At 50.2% G+C, this 25,596-nt stretch overlaps 3 protein-coding genes across 10 annotated transcripts in view; 2 read left to right on the top strand and 1 right to left on the bottom strand.

The window, feature by feature from the left end:
• LOC148334356 (GTP-binding protein 2-like) overlaps window positions 1-8,764 on the top strand; it is a 10,932-nt gene extending 2,168 nt beyond the window's left edge. The window contains exons 4-12 of one of the 2 annotated variants that reach the window (XM_088298243.1): window positions 76-187; window positions 268-465; window positions 536-710; window positions 2,155-2,374; window positions 3,052-3,187; window positions 3,258-3,316; window positions 4,092-4,263; window positions 5,388-5,606; window positions 7,750-8,764. In XM_088298243.1, coding sequence (XP_088154369.1) covers window positions 76-187; window positions 268-465; window positions 536-710; window positions 2,155-2,374; window positions 3,052-3,187; window positions 3,258-3,316; window positions 4,092-4,263; window positions 5,388-5,606; window positions 7,750-7,911 — 1,453 coding nt within the window. In that variant the 3' untranslated portion in view covers window positions 7,912-8,764. The remainder of the gene's footprint in view (window positions 1-75; window positions 188-267; window positions 466-535; window positions 711-2,154; window positions 2,375-3,051; window positions 3,188-3,257; window positions 3,317-4,091; window positions 4,264-5,387; window positions 5,607-7,749) is intronic. The other variant, XM_088298245.1, reaches the window with a different exon arrangement.
• LOC148334355 (apoptosis-stimulating of p53 protein 2-like) lies at window positions 8,696-21,338 on the bottom strand. 7 transcript variants are annotated; one of them, XM_088298237.1, is made up of 15 exons: window positions 20,897-21,337; window positions 16,036-16,137; window positions 15,787-15,955; window positions 15,376-15,539; window positions 15,104-15,268; window positions 14,862-15,024; window positions 14,691-14,780; window positions 13,415-13,503; window positions 13,020-13,335; window positions 11,178-11,803; window positions 10,918-11,055; window positions 10,716-10,849; window positions 10,312-10,478; window positions 9,673-9,872; window positions 8,696-9,599 (listed from the first exon to the last, which is right to left on the bottom strand). In XM_088298237.1, the coding sequence occupies exons 1-15, from the start codon at window positions 20,981-20,983 to the stop codon at window positions 9,309-9,311; spliced, it is 2,901 nt and encodes a 966-aa protein (XP_088154363.1). In that variant the 5' UTR covers window positions 20,984-21,337; the 3' UTR covers window positions 8,696-9,308. The 7 variants fall into 7 exon arrangements, 6 of the variants coding, with proteins under 6 accessions (XP_088154363.1, XP_088154365.1, XP_088154366.1 ...); XM_088298239.1 differs by having other exon boundaries at window positions 8,696-8,848; window positions 20,897-21,335; XM_088298240.1 differs by lacking the exon at window positions 20,897-21,337 and adding an exon at window positions 17,196-17,433.
• On the top strand, window positions 20,834-25,596 carry LOC148334354 (ribosomal RNA processing protein 36 homolog). The gene is made up of 8 exons (XM_088298246.1): window positions 20,834-21,487; window positions 22,446-22,742; window positions 23,095-23,230; window positions 23,290-23,356; window positions 23,665-23,769; window positions 24,313-24,387; window positions 24,463-24,580; window positions 25,286-25,596. The coding sequence occupies exons 2-8, from the start codon at window positions 22,463-22,465 to the stop codon at window positions 25,465-25,467; spliced, it is 963 nt and encodes a 320-aa protein (XP_088154372.1). The 5' UTR covers window positions 20,834-21,487; window positions 22,446-22,462; the 3' UTR covers window positions 25,468-25,596.

Raw genomic sequence — 25,596 nt, 5'->3', positions numbered from 1 at the left:
CACACACGCACACATATTGACACGGCGATCGCAGCGAGCGTACGTGGGATCCAAATCCAGCGCCCGCGTTATCAGGGTGGGCGCCGACATCACACTGCTGCGGGAGTGTCAGGTGGACCTGGACGCCAACGGGAGCACACGCAAGATCGCAGAGGTCCTGGTGCGAAAGGTTCCGGACGACCAGCAGGTGAGCGTCAGCTCCTCCCGCCTTCTCGCCGTCCTTTCCAACCGAGTGACCCGCTGGGCGCTGTGGCGTGCCCCCTGCAGTTCCTGGACCTGCGCGTGGCCGTGCTGGGCAACGTGGACTCGGGGAAGTCCACCCTGCTGGGCGTGCTGACGCAGGGTGAGCTGGACAATGGGCGAGGCAGAGCGCGCCTCAACCTCTTCAGGCATCTCCACGAGATCCAGACCGGACGAACGTCCAGCATCAGCTTTGAGATCCTGGGCTTCGACAGCAGAGGACAAGTGAGCTGTGCCGGTCGGCCGGACGTGCGCTTAAAGAGGCACGGCGTGACGCCTGACCTTTGACCGACAGGTGGTCAACTACAGCGACTCGCGCAGCGCCGAGGAGATCTGCGAGAGCTCCTCCAAGATGATCACCTTCATTGACCTGGCGGGACATCACAAGTACCTGAAGACCACCGTCTTTGGACTCACCAGCTACTGCCCAGACTTTGCCATGCTGGTGGTCAGCGCCAACACCGGCATCGGTCAGAGCCTTCCTCTTACACCCAATCATTTAGATTCGATAACCGGAGGGGTAAGCTACCGGGGGCCGGGGGCTGGGGGGGTGGTGGTGACTTTCCTTGTCAGCCGCGCAGATTTTAAAGTAGCACCTCCTAAAATACTTTTTGCTCCAATACAGTAGCCTCAATATTTATCCAAATGAGGGAAAGCTTTCTTTTTTTATTGATTGATGTATTTATTTTTTAACATTTCCCTAAGCTACTGAAACAGTGGGAATATCAACATGTTACGGCATTTAATGGACTGAAAAAAAGTTGAAGGCAGTTTGAGCATTTTATTCAGTAATCCTTGGACATGCCACTAGAGGGAGCCCACGTTTTGCTCCTTAGAGAACCATGGATTAAAGACTGCACCAATTTTTCGCAAACGATCGTTTAGGTTCCCAAAAAGGCAAGGCTAAATTTTGAAGTTTTGCACACAGACAAAATGGAAGTGCAGACTCGTGTCAACATCGTTTTGCTCTTTGGCAGCAAGTCAAGATCAAAGTGGGAGTCAAAAACACAACGTCCAAAGTTTGGGATCATTTCAAAACTTCACTTCCTACGACTTCCAATATCATAACATGCTTTTGATATCTGTTATTTTAATGTTTAGTCTTTATTTTGCAATGGAGATATGTAAGATTTGTCATTGCATGAGTTATTTGATCTTTTTTAAAAGGACCAAAATTAATTACTAGATATATTTTTGGAATTAATCATCTTCTTAATATGATTCATCACAATTATAAATGATAAATGTTTGGATCGTTGCACTTGTTAACCTTTCCTGTTAACTCGTTGTTAAAGTTTTGCCAAAACACATTTGATTTGTGCCGGCTGTCGTTTGGGTTCTTCAATTATTGCGATCACAAGATGAAGTCTAGCCGAAGGTGGAAGAAATCAAACAAATCGTTCACGCGGCTTCTCAAACTAAAAGTGGTCCTTTTGACTCTGAATGACCATCAGAGGTCATCCTTTAGCCTGTCGCGCCTCATTGGCGCAAGTCATGCCAATGCTTGAACTTGTGACTTGGCCGAGCCGCAATCCAATATTTGGGGGAAAATACTTCCGGTAAGTGATTAAGAAGATGATTCATTCCAAAATGATATCTAGTTATTAACGAAAAAACGTCTCGTTTTTTGGTCCCTTGATAGTGACGACAACAAAGATGAATTACATTTTTTTCATTATTATGATACATTGTCCTTAATCATTTGATCACAAGAGCGAGAGGAAGGGCTTAAATGTTGTTGTTGTTTTTTTTAATTGAATGCCATTATCGTTGTCTTATGTTGTAATGTTTTAATCCCCCCCCCCAAAAAAAAGGCCCATTTTTAAAATGGCTAATAAGGAGTGTGGCCCAACTTGTGACTTTTGTTTGCCTTTGTGACACGCAACCTCCCCCGGCCCGCCGCTCGATGTGCAGCGGGTACCACCAGGGAACACCTGGGCCTGGCCATGGCGCTGAAAGTTCCCATCTTCATCGTCGTCAGCAAAGTGGACGTGTGCTCGCGGGGGGGCGTGGAGCGAACGCTCAGGCAGCTGGAGCGGCTCCTCAAGCAGCCGGGATGCAACAAGGTCCCGCTGGCGGTCCACACGGCCGACGACGCTGTCGCCGCCGCGCAGCAGTTTGCTCCTGCCGCCTGGTACGTGGCGCGTCCGTGGAATTGCCACGCAAACAATCCTGATGGAAGCCAATCGTGAGCATCTTAACTTGACTCGGCGCTGCTGCTTACGTTTGAATTTCGACTTGGAAGCATTGGAATCGCAAGCCCCTCCAACTTTGTGCGTACTTTCACTCACGCAAGTGAGAGCAAATCGCGTCGGTTTCACGGAATGGAATCTTACTCCGTGGAACGGAATTGAATCGCAGCATGAATTGAAATGAAGTGGTGAATTTGTTCGCAACACGCAGCCCTCCCAATGACGTGGCTATTTCGACTTCATACGGAGTCAACAAATCATTTCAATCCACGGGAATCCGAACCCAAAGAGTCCAATTGAATCGCAGCAAGAAATGGGAGCCGATCGTCGCTCTCACATGACTCAAAGCCTCCTAATTTTAGGAGTGTTTCGGCTGCCTACCAATCCTATTCAATCCTCAATCTTGAAGCAAAAGAATGCAAATGTTTTTGGGATGTCCCAAACGTGTCGAATAGCTCTCCCCTCGAATCGAGTTGACTCGCAAGCCAAAGAATTGAATCGAGTCGTGAGGTTCTGGCCGCCGTTGAACGGCAGCCGGTCCCTTTTACGGCCCGACGAGAGAGCGGGCGCCATGCGCTGCGTGTCTGAGCAGGATGTGTGTGCGTGTGTGTCTGTGTAGTGTGACGCCCATCTTCACCCTGTCCAGCGTGTCAGGAAAAGGTCTGGAGCTCCTCAAGGTCTTCTTGAACATTCTTCCTCCGCTCAGCAACAGCAAACAACAAGAAGAACTCATGCAGCAGCTCACCGAGTTCCAGGTACGCTTGCGCATGCTGCACACGCACACCCCAAATCCGACACGCACAAAATGCGCCTGTGTGTGCGCAGGTGGACGAGATCTACTCTGTTCCCGACGTGGGGACGGTGGTGGGCGGGACTTTGTACAGGTGAGGGCCACGTGCACGTCATCCGGCGCATGTTTGCGTGTGCTTAGTTTTGCCTCCGTCTGTAAGTATGTTCATGGCAAGGTTTTGGAATTTCTCTCTTTGACAAATTTTGTCGTCTGGGACCCGAAGCATTGCTTTTCCATGATCCGAGCCGCATCTCCTCTCGAGCGTGGCGGGCATGCATGCTGGGGCCGATCCCAGCTGTCTTCGGGCAGTAGGCGGGGTCACACCCTCAACTGGTCGCCAGCCCATCGCGGGGCACACAAAGACAAACAACCTTCAGAGCCTCCAATCAACCCATCATGCATGTTCTTGGAATGTGGGAGGGAACCAGAATAACGGGGGGAGAACATGCAAACTCCACGCCGCAAGGCCGGCCGGGAGCTGGAATCAAACCCGTGAGGCGGACGTGCTAACCAGTCGACCACCGTTCCACCAGTGCAGCTTTCATTAACTCGAAATTCACTAGCAGTGAGCGGAGTAAAAAACGAACCGCAAAAAAATAAAATAAATGGATCTTTGGCGTCTTTAGCCGTCAAAGGCAGTCAATGATTGAAAGCCACATTAGCCAAATTGAGCCCCAAAAAAACATTTGTACATACATTCACCGCTTTGGACAAATAGCTGTGCATCTCCGCGTTATTAAAAGGAGTGTTATGTATATTGTGGCACTCATTTGCACTCTTATGATTGTTTTTTAATGTGTGTGTGAAATACGTGCGCTTTCCGAGGGTGTGGGTATCATTTTGAACGCACGTGTGTGTGCGCATGTCAGCGGCGTGTGCCGTGAAGGCGAGCGTCTGGTGCTGGGCCCAACGGACGAGGGCACTTTCCTGCGCGTGAAGGTTCTCTCTATTCAGCGGAACCGCTCCAGTTGCAGGCTGCTGAGGGCGGGGCAGGCGGCCACCCTGGCGCTCGGCAACCTCGACAGGACGCTGCTGCGCAAGGTAGGCTGATGTGTTGCGTGGCGACGTCACGGATGATCTAAGCGTGTACACGCATGCAAGTCACACGCAACACGCATACGCAGATTGACACACGGATGCGGCCCCTTGCTGATTTCTGTGTGTTTGTTTTGCATATTGATGACTCACGATGGTTTCATTCCATCAACCCAGGATATCCAAAATGCACTTTCTAAATGCTGATTTTATTTGCCAAGGGGGGGGGGGGCAATCCAAAGGTCAAATCTGGCCCGATGCGCAAAAGTAATTACCCGCTCAACATCCTAACAGCTAACCGAAATCAAATAATTGCTGATGAGGGCTTTGGCAGAAGGGTTTCAACACGACGGGCCCGTTGAATGTCACAGCACAACATCTCAATTGGATTTCCGCGCTCTTCTTTTCGGCGGACTTGTGGGCTGTTTGGGAAGGTCGTCCAAGGAAGGCTTCCATTTTGGACTCAACCGTCCTCAGAATGTTTCTCCAAAAGTCTTGAGGATCATCAGCTTTTGCCTTTTGGACCGGAAGTGCACGAGGCCAGCGAGGCCTGCAGTCCTTCGGATGCTTTCCCCGGTTGTTAAGGGACCTCCTTGGATGAGTCATCTCCGTCCTGGGTAGCTTTGCCGCTCTCGCCACTTTTCTGCGTTTGTCGAGAACGGCTCTGACGGTGGTTGGCTGGAGCGTCGCGCGCTTGGAAATGGCTTTGGAAGCTTTTGTAGACTCTTTGATTTCAATCTGGTGGGATGATGCTTTTGTTGTTGCCATTTTGTCGCCTACTTCACTTTGGCCAACAGATTCTATTGAAGGGATTTCTTGATTCGACAAAGATGGAGGTTGGGTGTTGCCCGAACCCCAAATTGAACTCAGCTTTCCCAAAACTGTGCAGAGTCACACTTGCGTGGTATGATTTAACAAAAAAAACAATCATAAAATAATAAAAAAGCGAATATTGGGGGCAATTAGTTTGTCACGTTGGGCCAGATTTGAGCTATGGCTTGTTTTTTTCCCCCCTCGGTCAATAAAATTGTCATTGAGAAAGTGCATTTGGGACATCCGTGGGTTGAGACATCGAGGATCTTCCTCCCGAGCGAATATGATGTCGATAAGTCTGCTTGCTGTTCGTGAAGGACAACCCCACCGACCGAAAGTCAATGGCGTGCCGTCATGCATGCGTCGCGCAGGGCATGGTGATGGTGAGTCCCAAAATGAAGCCGAGCATCTGCCGCCATTTTGAGGCGGCCATCGTTCTCCTCTTCCACGCCGGGAGCTTCCGCCGCGGCTCGCAGGTCACGGCGCACGTGGGCAACGTCAGGCAGACGGCCATCGTGCAAAGGGTGCACGGCAAGGTAGCTGTGTGTGCGTGTGCAACGCTCATTACGTTTACATGGACAATGCCACGTCGCATCAAAATGCTCATCGGACCCATGGGCACTCAAAATCTTGATCCGGTCCGGAGTAGAAGTAGAAGCCGTAGCAACTTTGGTGTCAACAAAACCGTTACATCAAGTCGGTAATGGAACGGCAAAGGATCCTCCAGATCGCACTTTTCAGTTGGGTCTTTCGCTCGCTCTGCTTCCTCAAGCATCCGGGTATAACAAAAACCCGTACACTCGCCTCACAGAGGCTTTGTTTCGGAATGAGTGCTTTCATGCCTACCGATCCGAATATCAATCGACACAAACCAACCCTCTCGTTCGCAATAAAATCTCCATTGGGTCAGAATATTCCAAATGGGGTATGAACGTGAAGCATTTTTTATTCCGATCAGGCTTTCAATCCAAACTTTGTCGTCGTTTCACCGGATTTGCGGCCGCATCTTTTGGACACTCGGGTGAAGAGAGGGGCGGAGCCGTCAACCGATCACCTCCTGGTGGTGTGTTGGCGCCCATGTTGGGGGAAGATGCCGGTCCGACCCAGCGGACCCGAACGTATTGTGAGGGTTGCTGGGAACGTCTGGCAGAGTCCCCTGTCAGAAAAGAGCCCGAGGTAGACTTTGCTCAACAAGCTCCTCGGTGGCAAAGCCCCGGGGGGTGGATGAGATCTGCCCGGAGTTCCCAAAGGCTGTGGATGTTGAGGGGCTGTCATGATTGACACGCCTCTACAACACTGCGTGGACATCGGGGACAGTGCCTCTGGAGGGTGTGTTCCAATTACGCAGGAATCACACTCCTCAGCCTCCCTGCTAAGGTCCACTCAGGTTGGGATGAAGATCAGCACCTCCAAATCTGAGACCGTGGTCTTCATTCAATCTACGTTCCTCCCCTCACCTTTGGTCACGAGCTGTGGGTCGCGACCGAAAGAACAAGAGCTCGGATACAAGCGGCCCAAATGAGTTTCCTCCGCAGGGTGTCCGGGCTCTCCCTTCGAGATAGGGTGAGAAGCTCGGCCTGCCGGGAGGGACTCGGTGTCGAGCCGCCGCTCCTCCACGTAGAGAGGAGCCAGATGAGGTGGCTCGGGCATCTGTTTAGGATGCCTCCTGGACGCCTCCCCGGTGAGGTGTTCCGGGCACGTCCCACCGGCAGGAGGCCCCGAGGACGACCCAGGACACGCCGGAGAGACTATGTCTCCCGGCTGGCCCCGGAACGACTGGGGATCCCTCCGGCAGAGCTGGAAGATGTGGCTGGGGAGCGGGAAGTCTGGGCTTCCCTGCTGAAGTTGCAGCCTCAGCGACCCGACCCCGGATAAGCGGCGGATAATGGATGGATGGATAAATGCGTCCATGTAAACGTAGCCAGTGAGTGTGTGTATTTGTACAAGATTTGTGTGGCTCCATGTGTGTCACAGTGCGCCGGTGTCGGTACTAGATAGGGACGGGTTGCGAGATGTGGACGGGGTCCTTCGGCGGCTCGGCGCTTGCTAATGACGTCACGCTTTAACACATATTTTTCAAATAGATTTCTTTGGCTCTGTGTTTGTTTTTACCCCTGGCTGGTCTATTTGCTTATTTTGATTCGCTAAACAAAATAACCGCATGACCGCCATCGTTGGCGCGTCAGCTCCCACGTCACTTCCGCCTCTGCCCCGAGAAGCCGCTGCCGCGCAGCAGTGGAACGTTTCTCCTGCCGAACTTGCAACAACGCAGTGGTTCACTCCGGCTACAAGATCGTATGAATAGAATGTCTGTATGCAGTGTGAAATATTTCTTAATAAAACATTGCCATATTTTCCTCGGAAAAACCAGTCTGGTTCCCAAAGCAACGTAGCATTGACGTGACGTGTTCGACAGGATCGCAGAGGACACCAAAAGAAAAAAAAAAAGGATGATCCTCGCAAAAGTAGCAGTAAATGTACTTTATTATTTTTTGATAGTTTTATTTAGTATCTCAGAACATACAAATGTGACAAACATGGAGTCAAAGAAATCTATTACATCGTGACGTCATCAGCAGACGCGAAGGCCACCAAAGGACCGTGTCCACATCGAGCAACCCGTCCCTATCTAGTACCGACACCGGCATACGTGACACGTGTCTCGCTGTTTCCTGGCAGGACGAGCTGAGGACAGGCGAGCGAGCCGTGGTGGCGTTTCGCTTCCTCAAACATCCTGAGTATCTTCGGACCGGCGCCAAACTTCTCTTCAGAGAAGGAGTCACCAAGGGCATAGGACATGTCACACGCCTCCTGACTACAGAACATAACCAGAACCATTAGAGCCAGCACCAACACCACCACAAACTCTAGAGGCATTGGAACCACCTGAACTTCTAGGAAAGAGCCACCACAACTTGAAGCATCAGAACCACTTGAAACCAAACTCTGCAACCACAACCAGAGGCACTGGAACCACCAGAACAATTAGAATCATCACCCCTTGAGCCAAGAAAACTAGTACCAGAACCACCTAAATCACTCGAGCGAAACTAAACTTTACAACCGCAACCAGTGACGAGCAATGAAACTAGTACTACTAAGAACTAACAGTACCACAACCACCGGAATCACAAGAGCAAAACCGGAACCATTAGACAAGAAGCAGGAGAATGAGAATGAGTCAAATCGAAGCTCATGTGGCGTGGCATGTGCCCCCAAGGCAGCCAAGTCCTTCATCCTCTTTGCTAATCTGCCCCTGATCCGGATTATTCCGGTCTTGCCAGCCTCCAAGAAGAATCAGACTCAATTTGGCTGGCCAGCCCATCTTCAGCTTTGTTTTCTTGCTTCGCACTTTGAGCCACGCCGGCCAGGTCTGCAGCCACCATGGCTGACTGGAGGAAGCTTGTGCAATCTAAGAGGCGCATTTTGAATGTGTTCCATGTGAAATATGAAGTCCACTTTTTGTTCTCAACGGTCATTTTACAGTTTCTCATACTAGCCTAGCATGCCAGAAGAGGCAGCTTGTAGTTTCTCAAATGGTTCCATCCCATCCTGAAATTAAGACGCTTGGTGTTTGTTACCAGGAAGAATTAAAGGAGCATTAATAAATCGAAAACATGGAAAGTAAGTGTCAAAATGTTACTTTTATTGTGTGTGATTTGTCAAAAAAGAATAAATATAGAGTGGACAGACACTTGTTGGGAGTTTCTTGGAGTTCCTCAGGAGTCCATCGCAGCTACGCCAGACTTCTGTGTCGGGGGCGGATCCTCGGATAGAGCTGACAGGGAGAGGTGGAGCAGAGCAGATTGAGCACAGCGCATTTTTCGGACCAAATGGCGCACATTTTCTCCAAAATCGACCGTGTCAAATTGAATTTGAATCAAGCTCGACACATTTACTGTACTTGCTTGTTTGTTGTCTTTGATGCCGACGAGTGCGCCTTGTAACTGAGTGGAAAATTGCCAAACTAGACCTTTCCATTGACACTGTGCCTTATTTTCCGGTGCTCCCCGTGGTCCGAAAAATACGGTAGTCGTGAACAACCCAGGAGTTGTTCCCTGACCAAGCTCCTATCTCAGTTTGTTAATTAATGCTTTCCAGCGCCTCAAAAATTGTAACTACAAAACCTCACGAGTCAATGCAGCCGTACTAAATCCCCATTGGATAGCGAGCCGCACTCATGTAACCATGGACTAAATAAAGAAAAGGAAAATCAGGCATTGCTTTTGAATTGCGCTTCAAAAGAATTTTAACGAATGACACTGACCCGGACAACAACAATGGTACCCCGAAAAAAGATTGAAAAGATGTTGCCCCTGTGAGGTTTGGTCACGTGGTTTGTTTCCACATGTAACACGGACCGCGAGAAGCGAAAGAGAGAGAGGTCTCGGGACTGAAGAAAGAAAAGAAAAACGATTATGTGAACGGTAAAGGCCCATCTCCAAGCAGCCGGATGTTTTTGTGAGTGGAAGATCGCTGGCGCTGTAGCCACGTGTACTGTGGGAAAACTCGGGACAAATTGCGGGGACCTGTAAAAGCAATGTGTAAAATAACGTGTGCGATCATGAAGTGTACTGCTGCAGAGTATTGCGACTTACTGACCCCGAGCAGGTTTCTGGGTACGAATCCCTGACGACCCCCGCGGCACGCCAACCACCAGTCGCCGTCGGCCTCCTCGTCCCGCCTCAACACCGTCAAGCAGTCTCCTGTCTGCAAGGACAGCTCGTCTTGGCTTTGAGCCTCGTAGTCCCAAAGGCCGTAGACCACGCCCCGGTTCATGATGCCTATCTTCTCCTGAACGCCTGCACGCAAACACGCAGGTGAGAGGGCGCTGCTTACACATCTCACCTCTTGATTTCTTCAAACGTTTGCCTGATGTTCATTCATCCATGAGCATGCGCACCCATTTAGGACTTCATTCCGGGAATGCCCTCGAATGCGAGGACGGAAGCGCTTGAAAGGACAAAGACGGATGGCCGTTATTTTTATCAATGAGGATGAAAGTGTAAGGACGGAAGGGTGCCCAGGCAGCGGACGGAAGACGCAAAATAGGTAAAGTGCCCGACTATGCTCCCCTCATCCACTCACTCATTCCAATCCATTCACTCATTTGTGTGTGAAAAGCTGCACACATGAACTCATTCATTCGTTCATGACAGCCGCTTCACATGAGCTCATTGGTGGGGAATTTGTTCAATCGCTCCCTCACTCATTCATTCACTCCGAGTTGCCGTCGCTGACCGTAGAGGAAGTGCGAGCACTCAGCGTATCCGTCGTCCGTCTCCTCACATTTGTCGGCGGGCGTCTGCGCGTCGCTGAGCGTCACAGCCAACACGGCCGCGCCGCTTTCCACCAGGAACTTGCACACGTCCACGTTGTTGCACGAGGCGGCGCAGTGCAGCGGCGTCCTGGGCAATCGCAAGCGCGGGATGGACCAAATGAAACGCACACACGGACGGATACAACTGCTCGTCAAACAACAAAAAGAGTCGACCGTCATTCATCATCGCCTAATTCCGAATGTCCACAAAGGCATTTTGGGAGCTATGCGGCTGCGCCATCATGAAATTCGCCAGCCAGGAATGAGTCAGTGATCTCGAGCGCGGCTTTTTGTCAAGCGAACCAACGGGCGGAATTTGCGCTACCATCCGTCGCTGTCGGCAGCGTTGACGTTGACACCAAAGTGTACCAGGAAGTGCACGATGTCCGCGTGCCCGGCGCAGACGGCGTTGTGCAGGGCCGTGATGCCTTCGTCGTTGGCCCCGCTGGGATCGTCCACCTGGAGACAAAACAAAGATGGAGGACGTCCCCCACGAGGATCTTCTCCAAAGATGCCGGCGGGCTCACTTCGTAGACGACCCTCCGGACCAGGTCGTACTCGCCCTCCAGCGACGCGTCCAGTAGGATGGCCAAGGGGTTGAACTTGACACGCACGGTCCGGTCCACACGAACCGAGGCCGACGTACGGAGAATGGACTTGTTTCCCTGGATGAGGTCGACGGGCTGAGTTAGACGTCAGTAAGACGACCAAAAAGAAAAGGTGCCACCCATCGCCTTCATCCGTTCCTTCGTTCTTCCGTCATGAGAACATTTTCAGACGCACTCACCGTCGCCTGTCCTGTGACCTCACGGCTCGTCAGCTTGAGGGTGGCCTCGGCAGGCGGGTTGGGGGGGAACTCGAACGACACCGTTTCTTCTTTGTCATCCTGACCGAATGCCGGGCTACGGCACTGGGTAGAGCTTGGGACAGGAGAGCGTGGGGGCGCAGGGGGCGGCGTCCCATCAATTTGCGGGCTCTCAAGCAGCTGCTTCACAGCCACTCTGTCACTCGCGTCAGTTGTCCCAACATGCTCCGAGACCGGCTCTTGGCTTTCCATGGGGATGGTCTCCATGGCAGCCAGGGTGGTCTTCTGGTAAAGAAGCTTCTGGATGTTGGGTCCCACGGGGCCTTCGGGCTCCGTGATGGAGCTGCGTTTCTTCAGGGGCCGGGGGGCGTGGAGGCGCCGCCGCAAGGCTTCCAGATCAGCGTCGCCGTGATTCCTGCGGGGGTTGGTGAGGAAGGGCAGGAGCTTGGTGGGGCTGAGTGGCCGAGGGGTGGCTCGCTCTGCTGCAGCGGCGTCATCTTTGCTGTCAGCATCGCCCCTCTTGGAAGAAGAAGAAGAAGAACCGCAGTTGATGGCACCGCTGTCAGACTGCAGCCCCGCGCTGGCGAGGAGAACAGGTTTACCGAACACTGTGGAGCGAGACAAGCGATTAGGGGTCAAAGCAGATGAAGGAGAACAACGGCCCAGGATCTGCTCAACATGTGCTCATTCAACACATTTAGTTTTCTTTTAGCGTTTAGTTGAAGCAAACCACTGCGTATCCTTCCTTCACGTCGCCCTTAAACAGCCTTGAACCCAGTGCAGCATATTTTGGACATTGAAGAGGAAAGCGCTTTATGACCAGAGTATTTCCCAATATTCTACAAACAGACCCAATTTGGTGTAAGACGTCTTACGAATGATTTTGTCTGGGCACGGATTCCCGTTTATTGGTCTCCTTTCAAGGACTGCGGGGACCGATTGATGTGAAACTCGTATTGTATATTGAATTAAAGCACAATCAGTAAATAAGCGGAATAACACTCGCTAGCTGTCAATCCAGTTCTCTTGGATAAGTCTTCCTGGCATCTTATCTAGAGTCTCAAACTGGTTTTAAACTGGACACTGATCTGAAATGAGATCGGCAAATTCTTTCATCTTTGGCAGCTGGTTAAAGTGAAGGAAGCCCTTCCTTTCGAAACCATCATCCATGCATTCGTTCCATCTCGGCTAGATTACTGTCATGCACTTGACTTTGGAGTCAGCCAGTCCTCCCTCAAGCGTCTCCAGTTGCTCCAAAATGCTGTCGCTCGGAAGACGGAGCACATCACCCCAATGTTGGCCTCTCTTCACCGGCTCCCAGAGCACTTTGGAGTTCGCTTTGAGATACTCGTGTTGGTCTTGAAATCTTGAAATGGCCTCGCCCCAGCGTACCTCTCTGAGCTACTGATGTTCCATGACACCATCTGGAAAGCGCTTTGTCACAGCGCCAGCTGTTGTGAAATGCGTGCTCGGAATCAAGTTGGATTGGATTGTATTCCTTCAGCATCACCACCTGATCGTCAGATGAGCCTGATAGGCAACAGCCACTCAAAGAAACGAGACACGGCACTGACCATCACCTGCCGCTAAACCACACCGCGGTTCTGAATGGAAAAGGAACGCCCACCAGTTATCGTGCAAATAATGTAAGCAATGCAAGCAGATGTGTGACTGACGAAAGAGCGCACATGGGCCCACCGGCACGCAACCCCCGGTAGCCCAAAAGACCCTCGGTGTCAAGAACTGGGAGACTTTTACGTGCCATTGATCAATACGAGAAGAGGAAAAGAAGCAGCATTGCATTTAAAGGAGCTATTGCGTCACCTCGCGTTTGACAGCGTGGAAGCGTGCTGGACTGGGAGCTATTTCCATGCATGCTCTGCTGCGTGTACAAGGAGTAGATGGACGATGCCGCCACTCTCTGAGGCGTCTGCAGCTCCAGGGGTCCCAGAGGACTCTGAGGCTGCGGGAGGTCAGGGGTGTAGGGCCGCACGGCGGCGGCGGCCGGGGGCTTTTCCTGCTTGTGGGGCAGAGGGAGGGTGGAACTCTGAAGAGCGCCGCCCCCTGATGTTCTCATCTTTCCAGTGTTGCAGGCAGGCCACAAGAAGCAGAAAGCTTTGCTATTGGTGGTGCCCGGATCCTAAAAGAGGAGACGACTCAAGTTCAGTTACGAATGGTTGACAATGTGGCAAGTTTGACAGGAGTCCGCACGCGGGTACCATCTGACGACAGAGCAGCTTGTCGCTCGTGTGATTGTTTCGTGCTGGGACGGGCGGTGGGACGTCGTAACACTTGTCGGAGTCACTCTCTGCAGACAGAACATCATCAAGAGTTCTTGACTTCTTGGACTTTAGTTCTGCTACACATTTTAAAAGATCTTTAAACATAGATTAAAAAACACGCAGCACCAGCACTGATCTTGAAACAAGTCCTTTGCGGCAGAAAAATGTGCATGCCAATATGTGACCTCACAAAAACAAAGAAGAATGTAAACATCGTGTTACACGCTGATGTTAGTCCAGCGTTGTTAAAATGTGGGACCAGTGGTGGGCGGTCACGGCCCTCAAGGCCTCAACTGCCGGCCTAACTTAATCAAGAACTCAAAGTTCACTTTGATGTCATTATTATATCCAAGTGTTGAATTTGCAGAGGAGAGTTTTTATCCAATCAGAATTCAGCGAGCTCGTGTTGCCAGGCAGATTTCACAATAGCAGCAGCACGCACTATTCGTCCGAGGCCTTCAGACACAATCGTGCGGGTGTCTGTTCTGTGTCTCAAGGAGGCTTTTACCGTCGATAGCCAATCAGATCACGAGCCGGTTACAGTGAGCCTTCTCGCTGGCCTCACGTTGAAGGTGATGAACGCGTCTTGTGATTGGATACTCACTCGTGAGCGGAATCAACACACCCCTAAGTGGTAACTGGCGACCGTTCGAAAATCTCAAATATATTCTTGCTTTTTTTAAACCACAACGGCCAAAGGAGGGAAAAAGTGTGGATTTCATTGCAGATACACCTGCGAGGCCATTTTCAAGAGACGCTAGTGTTGGACGACCTACGACGTACTACTAGTACGTGAGTGTGTGTGTGTTCTGTTCTCACTACACAACATGGCACCAATGAAACCATTACCATGTGTATTATTTCTCCAGCCGTGGTGTCATAAATGACACTATTATGAGGGGTATTTATTCAAGTCGGACTTCGGCGAAGGCCGTCGTGTGAAATGCACGGCCCGCCACTGCGTGGAAGCCACTTTGATACAAAAACTGGCGTTGGCTTCGACATATTTTGTTTTATTTACTGCCGCCTGCTGGTTGTTCAGTTCGAGCGCCTCTTTGATCGGCTCCATTATATTCCCGTGGCGGAGAACAGAATGTCACGAGACTCGAGAGTCATCAGCTTTCGCCACACACACGTAGATGTTTGCTGGGGAACGTTGAACACGTTTAAGTCGTCGTCGGTCACGATTGTCACGGTTGTTGTTCTTGTTGACCTGAGACGTAGCGATGCGGGTTGGCCACACGGGGCAGTGTGGAGGCTCGTGTGGGGCGTCCGTCGAAGCTGCTCCAATCTTTGCTGACAGCTGCTCAGACCACAAGAACACACCCGATTGCTCGGCAGGAAGATCACATGGCACTTTGTGCGCACCGCCACTTGAGCCTACCTGATGCGGGCTTGAGGGGCCGAGGAGGGGTTGGCCTCGGGGCCTTCAGCGCAGGCCCTTGGCGAGGCGGCAAAGGTGGACCTCGACAGGACGACTGAGTGTACGGACCCACCGCTGCCACCTTGGATGTGGCGTGCTGAGAGGCGGCGTTGTCCAAGGGCACCTGCGGAGTTGAACAAACACGAGCACACATTTCAGCTTCCGCGTGTCACATTAGCATAGCAAGCAGCATGTCCACTCACAGGCGTGTTCTCCTTGTGCTCCAGCCCCGCCTTCTTCTTCCAAAGGCGCTGACGGAGCTCGGCCACGCGTCGCTCCATGGTCGCCACCTCTCGGTTCTTCCTGCTCAGCTCGTCCCTCTGCCGCTGCAAGCGAGAGTTCTGCTCCTGGTTCATTCGGTTCCTCAGCTGGGGGGGAGGGGGGTATTTGTGGGCCACATTGGCTTGGCTTTCAACGGCTTTTCTGGCCGGACAGGTTTGTTAGCGTGCGCTTTTCCCATCTTGCCTAGCCTCACCTGCAGCTCCCCGCATAGCCGCTCCAGCACCGCGGAGGAGGAGGAGGTCCTGCTGCTCCTGAGCCCTTCCAGCTGCTCGCTCAGCTGATCCACACGGGCCACGCCCACCAGGAGCTCCTTCTTCTTCTGCTGAAACAGGGTGCTCATGTGCTCCACCTCTGAAGCTGAGGAGAAGAGGTGGCCTCAGCGCGGTTTACTATTTCGACTGCCGGCGTGCCTTCTAGAACATTCTACTCAGCTTCCAGAATCCACCAACATGACTACGATAGACCTGTAAAAACTTCTGCTCAATTCTTGAAACCTTATTGTCCACTTATTGCTGGACTTCTTTAACCTCCAAGTATCTTCTGGAACATTCCTTTTGACTTGTGGAGCGTTTGTTCAACTTCAACTTGCCCGTAACTCACTCACCCAGCTTGCTGTTGGTGACGCGCTTTCGCTCCACTTGGCCGCTGATGGCCCGCAAACGCCGCAGTTTGGCTTCCTGCTTTGCAGCGTTATCGTGAAGATGCTGCATACACTCCTCCTCCAGCGCCTGCCGGTGGTCCCTGTTGTGCCTCAAATGCCATAAACGTTGCTCCTGGCGGAGGGCAGGGGGTGACAACAGCGTCAATGACATCACATGCTGGTCACGCTGATGACGTTGCAATGTCATCAGACCTTGGAGGCGAGCAGCTGTTGCTTATCGTGGATGTCGCGCTGCTGTCGCTCCGCCAGATGCTTCAGCTCGCTCAGCGCTGCGTCGGGACGAGGCGAAGGCACCTGCGTGTGTTCACAAAGATTTAGCTTGCTCACCCTAAATCTAAATCTAAATCTCGAGCTTGTTCGGTTAGGCTAACGCTAGTCAACTCGCCAGCCTCGGCAGCCGTGTGACCTCGGCTCGTCATGCGGTCTGCTGCACAGCGCACGCCTGAACGCAAACACGCTGCAGCTTCGTATGGTTAGCAGCATCGCAAGCGGAACACAACTCGCAAGAATCTTCCATTTGATGTCTCGAACCTCGGACCTTTCCTCAACAACGTAATCGCGTCGACGCGGCTTCAACAACTTTCTGCTCCACTTTATGAACCTCCTGCTCGTCTTCGACAACCTTTCCAGTGTCTCTGAGCCCCCTAGAACCCGAATCTCATCCATCTGCCGGTGTAGACCAGCATGCTTTTGTTGTGTTTTTGTGCTGGTCTTGCTGATGTCGCCCGCACCACCAGCAGCAAAAGAAGAAGAAAAGCAGCCAAGACTGAAAGCCTCGACCGAACATGCGGTCAGTGGGCAAGCCGCTCTTCCAAATGAGCCACAGTTACCAGCAAGAGCAGCATGCCGGTCATGCCGGTCATGCCGGTCTTGCCGGTCTTGCCGGTCTTGCCGGTCTTGCTGGTCTTGCTGGTCTTGCCGGTCTTGCCGGTCTTGCCGGTCTTGCTGGTCTTGCCGGTCATGCCGGTCTTGCTGGTCTTGCTGGTCTTGCCGGTCTTGCCGGTCTTGCTGGTCTTGCCGGTCTTGCCGGTCTTGCTGGTCTTGCCGGTCTTGCCGGTCATGCCGGTCTTGCCGGTCTTGCCGGTCTTGCCGGTCTTGCCGGTCTTGCCGGTCACTCCAGCAACATGTTGGCCTGATTGCTCAGTGACCAAAGGTTCGGCTCCTCTAATCTTGACTCTTTTTTTTTCTTTTGTCGCACCAAAACACATCCAAACAAAACCACGCCGCATGCCACCAAACTGCTTTTTTTTTTTTTTTTAAACACGGATGAGAATCCAGCTCAATTTCCACGCCAACTTTCTGCTCAAACTTTTATTGAGTCGACATGCTCTCTAGTGCCTTCTTTGACTCACCTTGTTGAATATTCCGCAAGCTTCCGCTCAACGTCTCGAGCCCTTCTGGTGTCCAGGCACCTTCTAGATTTTTCTTTTTGACTTGTGCAACCTTCTGCTCAACTCTTAGAAACTAATTCTCCACTTCATGAACCTTCGACTTGACTTCTAGATCCTCCCAATGTCGACCTTTAGAACCTACCATTTGGCCTCTAGAAAATTCTACAACCTTTCTTGTGTCCATTTGCCTTCTAGAACATTCTATTGGACTTCCGGAACATTCGATTCAACTGCAAGACGATTCTGCTTGATTTTTTTGTACGTTGTGTGCTGAATACCAGATAGTACACAGGCAAACATATTTGGCGTGCGTGCGCCAACCTGTGTGCGGCAGGCGTCCGAGTAGGTAGGAAACCTCCCCACTGTGCTGCCCCCAACGCTGCAACACCTCCATCATCTTCTCGTCCTCCCCGATGACGCGTTCTGATCGGTCCAAAGGCATTTTTGTGTCACTTTTGTTCAGCGGTCCAAATCGCTCGTCATCCATCACACAGTGCCCAATACTGTTTTTTTGTTTTTCCTGAAAATCTATTTCTTCATTGATGACATGAAATTACGTGACATTTCCAAAAATATCGACACCCACTCAGATACAATTTATCCTTTAGCCGAAAGGAATGTTTGTGACTAAACTCGTTAGTTCCAGAGCTGGGCTCTTGAGCGGTTTTAGCCAATCAGTCCCCTGCCCTTCAGCCGCCGGCCTTATTCATAAAAAATTGTCGGCCTCCAGCCAAGTAAAGACCCGCTCCCTTAAAAAAAAAAAAAAAAAAGGTCCGTGCATGATGCCACAGCGGGAGGGAGGCCAACGGCAGAAGTTTATTTGATGATCAGAAGAAGAAGAAGATTTTTCTTCTTTCGTTCCGCCCAGCTCTCGTTAGTTCGAGTAATAATGGAAACTTTCTTTTGATGATAAAGTGTCGGAGAAAAAAGAACTAATGAGTTGAATCATAAATAAGAGACAGAATGAGCTTTAGTCAGTCAGGAATGTTCGCGGGCGTGCAGGAGTGCCTGCGGCGAACGAACCGTCTCCCCTCCAGGTCTCAGTGATGCAGCGGTGGTCCTCTCCCGGTTCCTGACACAAGTGGAGAACGTCCCTGCAAAGTGTTTCTGGCGTGATGGGAACTTGGCAACAGTCGTGCGCTCCGCCGCCTAGGAACACGCTCACAATCGTCTAGGACAATGTTTGCTGAAATACGACCATACCTTGGTGGAATCCAGGCGCTAACACGCTATTGCTAACCCTAAAGAGCAACGTTGTGGTGTTGACGAAAGAACAAAGTTACCATTCTGCTAGCCTGGCGTGACAGGCTGTGAAAAAAAAAATAACCTTTGACCTTCCTCATGTTGCTCACTGACATTTTGGTTTTGGCTGTGACAGGACGTGCCGGGTGGACAGCCTCGCCATGCCAGCATTTGTGTGTCACAACGCCAGCTAACCTCCTGAACATTAGTGAGCTGCTGTCAAATGTGGAGTTCAGCTTTGAAGAGTTGAGCAGAAGGTTCTGGAAGTTGAGTAAAAAATGATCAAAGTCAAACAGAAGGCGTGTAAATGCCAAGGTATGGCGCTCGATGTAGGCCACAATGACGTGTACGCGTACGAAAACACGTTTTGCGCGTGCGCACAACACCGGTGGTACGCTCACGGCTTCTCTCCTCTTCGGGTAGAAAACGCAGGCCGATAACTGTGCCGCAATGATCCAATCGGGATTCGGACACCAGGGCTGATTGTGATTGGCTGCTTACTCAGAGGTGGGCTGAAAAAAAAGAATGGATTGGCACGACTATGGTGACATTTAATGATGAAGACGCAAATGCACAATGTTTGATTAGAAAAAAAAATCGAAGTAAAGGGACAATATTGTATTATTGTGCTAAAACAGCGTGTTCGAATGCAGAAGACCTTCTTAGCGACTGTGTTCGAGTTTTCCCGGACGTCGTACTGCTGTGAAATGCGTTTGGACAGTAAGCGGCCGATCAGAATCAGCCCTCGTGTCCGACTCCTGATTGGTTAAGAATTTTGGCACAGTTGTCACGTCTGCATGGCAAGCGTAAATCAGCGTTTTGTACGCTATTTTGTGCGTACGCGTGGTTGGTCTTGCACACGCAAAACACATTTTGGTTTGCACAAAAGCTCTTTTGCACGCGGTATTTGACATGACGCTTACGTAATTGTGGCATAAATCTCAGGCCAGCCAAAGGTTTTGAGCGAAGAACCCCAAGAAGGCTCTTTAAATTGACAAAAAAATGTTCTGAAAGTCAAACGGAAGGTTCAAAGAGTTATTGGGAGGTTGAAGGTGTCAAGCACAAGGTTCAAGAAGTCAGGTGAGAGGAACGTTTTCGGTCAATTGAGCTCAAAAAGACCAACCGGGGTGTGGCCACATGACGGCGTCCTAATCCGGGCTGGGATTTAGAACCCCCTCGGTGGGGTGGGGGCGGGGTCACCATCTAAACGATTACATTCATCGATCCATTTTCTAATGCGCTCATCCTCGCCAGGGGCACCCCAGAGTGAACGTCGAAGCAAAGTCTATCTTAATGCTAACATAGAATGTGAAATGCCAAAACGGAAATCATGGTCATGGTCATTTGAAGCCTTCAAACTACTGCGACTTTCTCGCCTCTTCTTGAGTTGTTGACGAGGCTCAGCGCCGCCTGGCACGTTGTGGTACAATGTGGTACTGCACTCCTGGCATACGACTCCAAATTGGGATTGATCTGTGGACTGGGAAAATCTGTTTTCGCTGTATAAATGTCAACTTGTTGCCATGGTAACACAGCAGCTGCTCACCACAGGTCACTTCCTCAATGTTCTGTTGGTGAGGCCCACGCCTGCAGCCATATGGGAGACAGGTCACATGACCACCGGATTAACACACGCACGCACGTTCTTAAAGATAAGAGGCACTTTGACATTCAAAACAAAACAAATGAACGTCAGCGCTCGTTAGGATGACGATCGCGAAGCTTGTGGTCTTGCCTGTCACAACGCTGCCAATCAAACATGACACAGTCTGTTGTCTTCGGCCTTCAACACGTGCGTGTGCGCGCGCGTGCGTGACCCTGCTCACCATGGCAACCGTTACCAGGCAGAACGGTCTTTCCTCCAGGAGGAAGCTGCCATTCAGTGATGGACGGAGGACGCCGCAATAACCTTGTTTGGGCTTCCGCTTTGCTCCAAACCCAAACAATGTGTCGCTTAGCAACCAAAACAACATCGCCTAGCAACCTTTCCAAGGTGGAAGGAACTGTAAAACGCAAGCTGATCAACTTCCGCGCCAAAAGCGAAATGACAAATTTGATAAGCTCAGATCAGACCAACCCCACGAGCTCGTCTCATTGGCTGAGCCGCTTCGGAGTCCCGCCTCCTCCCAACACACGACCGCGCGCATAAGTTGCACGAAAGGAGGAAACTAATCTTTCCAACTTCAGGAAACCCCTGCTTGACTTCAAGAACCTTTCTGTTGTCTACATTCTTTCTGGAACATTCAACTTGACCTCCGTGACCTTCCGCTGATGGCGAGGTCAAATAGGAATGAATGGAAGAATGGGTGAAAAGATGAATGGATGATGCTGATGTGGCATTTGGGGTGAGAGGCGCGACGTCACCTGACACAATCCATCAATCCATCCAACAATCTGTACGAGGGTTAGGGTCGGCTCACCGGCAGCATGGTGTCGGCGCGCTGCGAGTCACGTGACCTGTTGACGCCCGTCCGGCTTCTCGTGATCGGACCGGTTTGCTTTAGCATCCAAACGTGGAAGTCACCGAGCCAAGGCTGCCGTTCATCTGCGGAGCGGAGCGAGAATGACTACGCTGCTCACCGGGAACGCCGCTCAGTTTCAGCTCGCACGCCTGCCTATACTCAGATCCGGTTCCGCTTTTCAAAATAGAATTAGGTCAAAGCTGTAGAAAATGGCTTCCTGTGTTGTGTTGTTTTAGTATTTAAGCACAATTATATCTATCGAGTACGTATATTAATCTGACGAGATCTGCGTGGTGTTTGGCTGACGGTCTAGCTTTTATTGTGAAGGCGGAAATGCCAATTAAATGTGACGTCACGAAACGTGTCCATCTGCCTTGGAGGAAGCTAAAGTACGCTATGCTAACGGTGAACGTCTAGCAGAGCTGCTCGAGTTCGTCTAGATTTGTTTTTTTTTTCACCTATTCACGGGCTCTGGCGGTGTGCCGCGCGTGGCGAGAGAACTCAAGTCCGTTGCAAATGTTCATCTTTTAAACGTTGTCAGCTTCTCAGGTAAAACAAGTTGATGACTGAACAGGAAAAAATATTCATGGGGTTTTTAACTAAGGCTATCTGTTCGGCCTTTAAAAGACGCTACTTTTGTTGCTGTGTCCTGCTAAAACTGGTTAAGATGTGAAAGCATCAAATGTTGAAAAAACTTTCTCGACATTTTTAATCTTTTTTTCATTTTCTAAACATAATGGAAAGCTTCCTTAACGTACATTCACCATAAATCAGTGATGTTAATTATTTGTTCTAAACTGTATGTATATATATAAATAGATAGATGGATATCAGTGCTGTCAAGTGATTCATTTTTTAACTAAATAATGAATAATATCTTGTAATTGATGCAAAATCTCAAAATATGAAGTATTTTTAATTCAAAGACTGTTCTAATAGCTTTCTTGGATTCTTGAATGCGATCTAAATGCAGACATTTATTTTTGAAACATTTCTCAAAACTGCCCACGAGCGCCACACTCCAGCAGTGTTGGCTTGCAAGGCCCAGTGGTAACTTAAACAGTGTTTTGTTCTGAGAAGTGCGACGCAACATTCTTAAAATGGGTGCCATTCAAAGCAGGAGGAAAAAAAAAACACTGTTGAGAAAGAAGCAAACCCCCATCGAAGGAACGACGACATCACTGTTAGGAGGCATTTGTGGTTGATGAAATTCCTGAAATGAGCATTGGAAGCCACGACGGCAGGGTGCAGAGCAACGTCACAAAGGCACCTGGCGAACTGCAAGCCTGTTGGGACACCAATTTGAACAGAGAAAATGGATAAGCAATTTGGACTTTTGGATTTGAAGAATAGCCTTTTTCCACTTGATCTCTTTGAAGGGGCTTTGTCAACTGCAAACTCAGGAATTGTTGCGCCCCGTTGACGTCTTCTTTCGAGATATTTCGCGATTACTATGACGCCTGTTCTGTGTCACCATTAGTAAACATGCGCATATGTGTTGCGTTAGCGTCGGAGGCCAACACGATGTCTGCCAGCAGCAGCAGTGGCGGCGATGTCGAGGCGTTGACAGAGCGAGGAAGAGAAGTTGGTGAAGAAGAGGAAGCACCTGATGATGAGGAATATCAGGTTGAATCTGCTGGCGGTGACGACAATGAGGAAGGATCTGATGATGAGGAGGAGAAGGAGGAGGAAGTCGATGCTGGAGGACAAGATGAGGATGAATCGGATGAGGATGAAGAGGTCCATGATGAAGAGGTGGCGAAGGTCGAGTCAACCCACTTGAGGAGAGAGGACGTCAAAAAAGGTGAAGAACATGCTTTCTTTCTTTCGACAGCAACTGCATCTAAAATGGCGCTTTGATTCGATTCATTGCCGGATCACTCCAGCGCTCCCCGACCTTTTTTTCCGACGCGGGGTCCGGGCATTCCTTACCTCGCTTTCGAAATACATTCTCATAAGCTCTAGCTTCGGTCTGAGCACAAATGCCGCAATGTATTCCTTGAAAAGCTAAAACGATAGGATGTGAATCAAGTAATTAAAAAATCAGCAGTTGAATCTGTAACTCGTGTTCGTGGCCCATTTTGGTCACAACAATTGAAAGAATGGCCTTTTTGTCCGACCGTGAATTGACGTGCATTTTGTTGTCGCATGTCCAGAATTGTCGGTCATGTCGTTCGAGGACATCCTGAAACTGCAGAGCCACGTGGGCACCAAAGCGTACAACCGGGTCGCTCACGGCACTCGCCGGGCACTGCCGAGCGCTGCCGAGCGCAAGCGCCTCAACAAGAACAGGTGAGGTGGCGTCGGCTTGCGCTTGCGGCCGGGCTTGACGCCTTCTGCTCCTCCCGCAGGCCCACGGAGGTCTCCGCCAAGAAACGAGCGCCCTTCCTTCGCCAGGTGCTTGCCGTCAAGAAGCCGGTGAGTCCGCAAGCGCCGGCGTGCGCCGTGGTGGGCGTGGACCAACGGGGATAGGTTGCGCCAGCAATAGGAAGTTATGTCGTCAATTTGGAACGTCTGACGGACCGCAAGCTACCAATTTCGTCCCGTCTCGTCACGGAAAATTCGTTGTGTTTTCGTCATCAAAGAGCCACGTTTCGCTCGTCGTCGTCATGAAAAAAAGGGGCTGTTAACAAAAGATTTTCGTCATCGTTGACCAAAACGACACCGGTCGTAAAGTGAAACAAAGAGCATGTCATTTCTATCTTCATTCTTTTCTTTTGGCGCAGACACTGAGAGATCCTCGTTTTGACGACCTGTCGGGGGAGTACAAGTCGGACATCTTTGACAAGACTTACAGCTTCATCCATGACATCAGACGGCGAGAGACACAGGTACGTACCCGCCGGCGCCATTGTTAGCGGCCCACGTGTCTGCAATGGCCGCGCCGCTACCCCGACCGACGGCGCCCTGGAGGGTTCGCTGGCCGGCGCGTTTGTGCCATGTGACCTTTGCTCGTATCTGTGACTGCATGTGTCCTCGCGCCCAAACGGTCCATTGGCCGGCTGATTCAATTGGCAAGTTGGTAACATTTTTATCTTTCAGACAAACATTCTCCCCACCCTCCCAAAAATGGGCAAGTTTGCCCATTTTTCTCTCTGTTGTCAAGTTGAATACTGAAGGATCAACTGTTGTAAAACTGTCAGATGTTCTACCTGTAGTTGATAATTGTTGCACAAAGTGTTAAGGCGCCCACAAAATCAGAATCGGCACATAAAAAAATAAAAAAAAATCCATGTCAATCGGGAAACAAAAAGTATTGCGGCAACTGAACAGACACCAAATTGTTTGTTGGTTTTCTTCTTTGAAAGCCAGCCAATAAAAAGTTGATTACGCAAAGAAAATGGCCAACGTGCTGATTCCTCGGTGGCCTTCAGGCGATCCAGAAGCAGCTGACGAAAACCAAGAACAGCGACAAGAAAGAGCAGCTCAACATGCTCCTCAGGAAGATGGTGAGTGTCCTCGCAACGACAAGTGCACGCGAACATCCGCCCGGCAACACTTTGAGCTTGTCGTGCGCCCGGCAGGCCAATCAGGAGAGAGCGCGGCAGAGTCGAGAGCGCCAGCGGGCCAGCGAGCTGCAGCACAAACGGGAGCAGAGGGAACGGGCAAATCATGGAGCTCGCCCCTTCTTCCTCAACAAATGTACGTGACAACCGTTGCTCGCATTTGGGCTTGCGGCAAGAATGCGTCTCGGAGGAAAGAGGAAAAAAAGAATCAAGTTGGATTGGGAGGGACAACAATGTGCTCATCTAACAAGAGTGGCGCATTTTCACGATATTTTTAGAATGAAAATCTTAAGGAAAATGTTTTCTTTTTTAAATACATTTTCTTGGAAAAAAAAAAAAAAACAAGTAGTGGTTGATATATTTTTAAAGAAATTAGACCAACAAAGTGCAATCGTCAGGGAATAAATAAAATTGCATTTTGGGGTAAAAATGGCAATGTGGAAAAAATAATTATAAAAATTTCACATTTTTGAATGTCTTTATTTTCAGGATTATAATTCAGAACCGTTTGCCGTTTTTAAAATCCCCTAAAAGCAAAAAACGAAATGGCAATTCAGAATAAAATTTGATTTTGATGGGAAAATAGCCGACCCATTTTTCTGCATATTCATCAAGTAGTCATTTTTGAGACTATTTAAAAAAATAAAAAAAATTATATTTGGGGGGGGGGAAAGTGTTAAACCTGCAGGAATGAAAGGAGTGGAGAGTTGTTTTGTTGTTGTTGTTTTTGTATTTTTCTCTTTGCAGTGCATGCTTTGCAAGCAAGTCCGAAAAGGGAGAGTGTCTTAATCACAATTTGGTGTAAAAAAAAAGTCCGTCCCACTTTTTTTTTTTTTTTCAGCAAAGCAGAAGAAGCTGCATCTGGCGGCGAGCTTCTCAGCGCTGAAGACGAGCGGCAAGCTGGATGCCTACCTGGGCAAGAAGAGGAAGCGCAACGCCGGTAAGGATCGCAGGAAGTTGCCATGGCAACAGCAGCGCCAAGACCAGCACACGCGGCCACCGCAGGCAGACAAACGCCTTTGAATGGTCTCCCAAGATGAGAGTTGGATTTCTTTTTGCTTTGACTTGTAAGAACTGCGCAGTATGAGCGAGTCCTTTTTTTCCCTCATGAATAAACACATTGGAAAGCTTTTTTTCCTCAGAAGGGCTTAA

Source organism: Idiotropiscis lumnitzeri, chromosome 6 (assembly GCF_059441095.1).
Source record: "Idiotropiscis lumnitzeri isolate Australia: NSW breed Sydney's pygmy pipehorse chromosome 6, RoL_Ilum_1.0, whole genome shotgun sequence".
In the NCBI taxonomy this organism is placed as follows: domain Eukaryota; kingdom Metazoa; phylum Chordata; class Actinopteri; order Syngnathiformes; family Syngnathidae; genus Idiotropiscis; species Idiotropiscis lumnitzeri.
The sequence above is the reverse complement of the archived record's forward strand: the minus strand, read 5'-3'. Positions and strand labels throughout refer to the sequence as shown.

What these genes read in the sequence shown, in the direction of transcription:
- LOC148334355 (XM_088298237.1), bottom strand. Translation starts at nt 20,983, where the DNA reads ATGCTAAAGCAAACCGGTCCGATCACGAGAAGCCGGACGGGCGTCAAC. An exon ending in AGCTGCTCTGTCGTCAGATG is followed by an intron (nt 13,336 to 13,414) that starts GTACCCGCGTGC and finishes CTCCTCTTTTAG; the next exon opens with GATCCGGGCACCACCAATAG. An exon ending in GTGCTCGCACTTCCTCTACG is followed by an intron (nt 9,873 to 10,311) that starts GTCAGCGACGGC and finishes GTTTGCGTGCAG; the next exon opens with GCGTTCAGGAGAAGATAGGC.
- LOC148334354 (XM_088298246.1), top strand. Translation starts at nt 22,463, where the DNA reads ATGTCTGCCAGCAGCAGCAGTGGCGGCGATGTCGAGGCGTTGACAGAG. An exon ending in TGCTTGCCGTCAAGAAGCCG is followed by an intron (nt 23,357 to 23,664) that starts GTGAGTCCGCAA and finishes CTTTTGGCGCAG; the next exon opens with ACACTGAGAGATCCTCGTTT. An exon ending in ACATGCTCCTCAGGAAGATG is followed by an intron (nt 24,388 to 24,462) that starts GTGAGTGTCCTC and finishes TGCGCCCGGCAG; the next exon opens with GCCAATCAGGAGAGAGCGCG.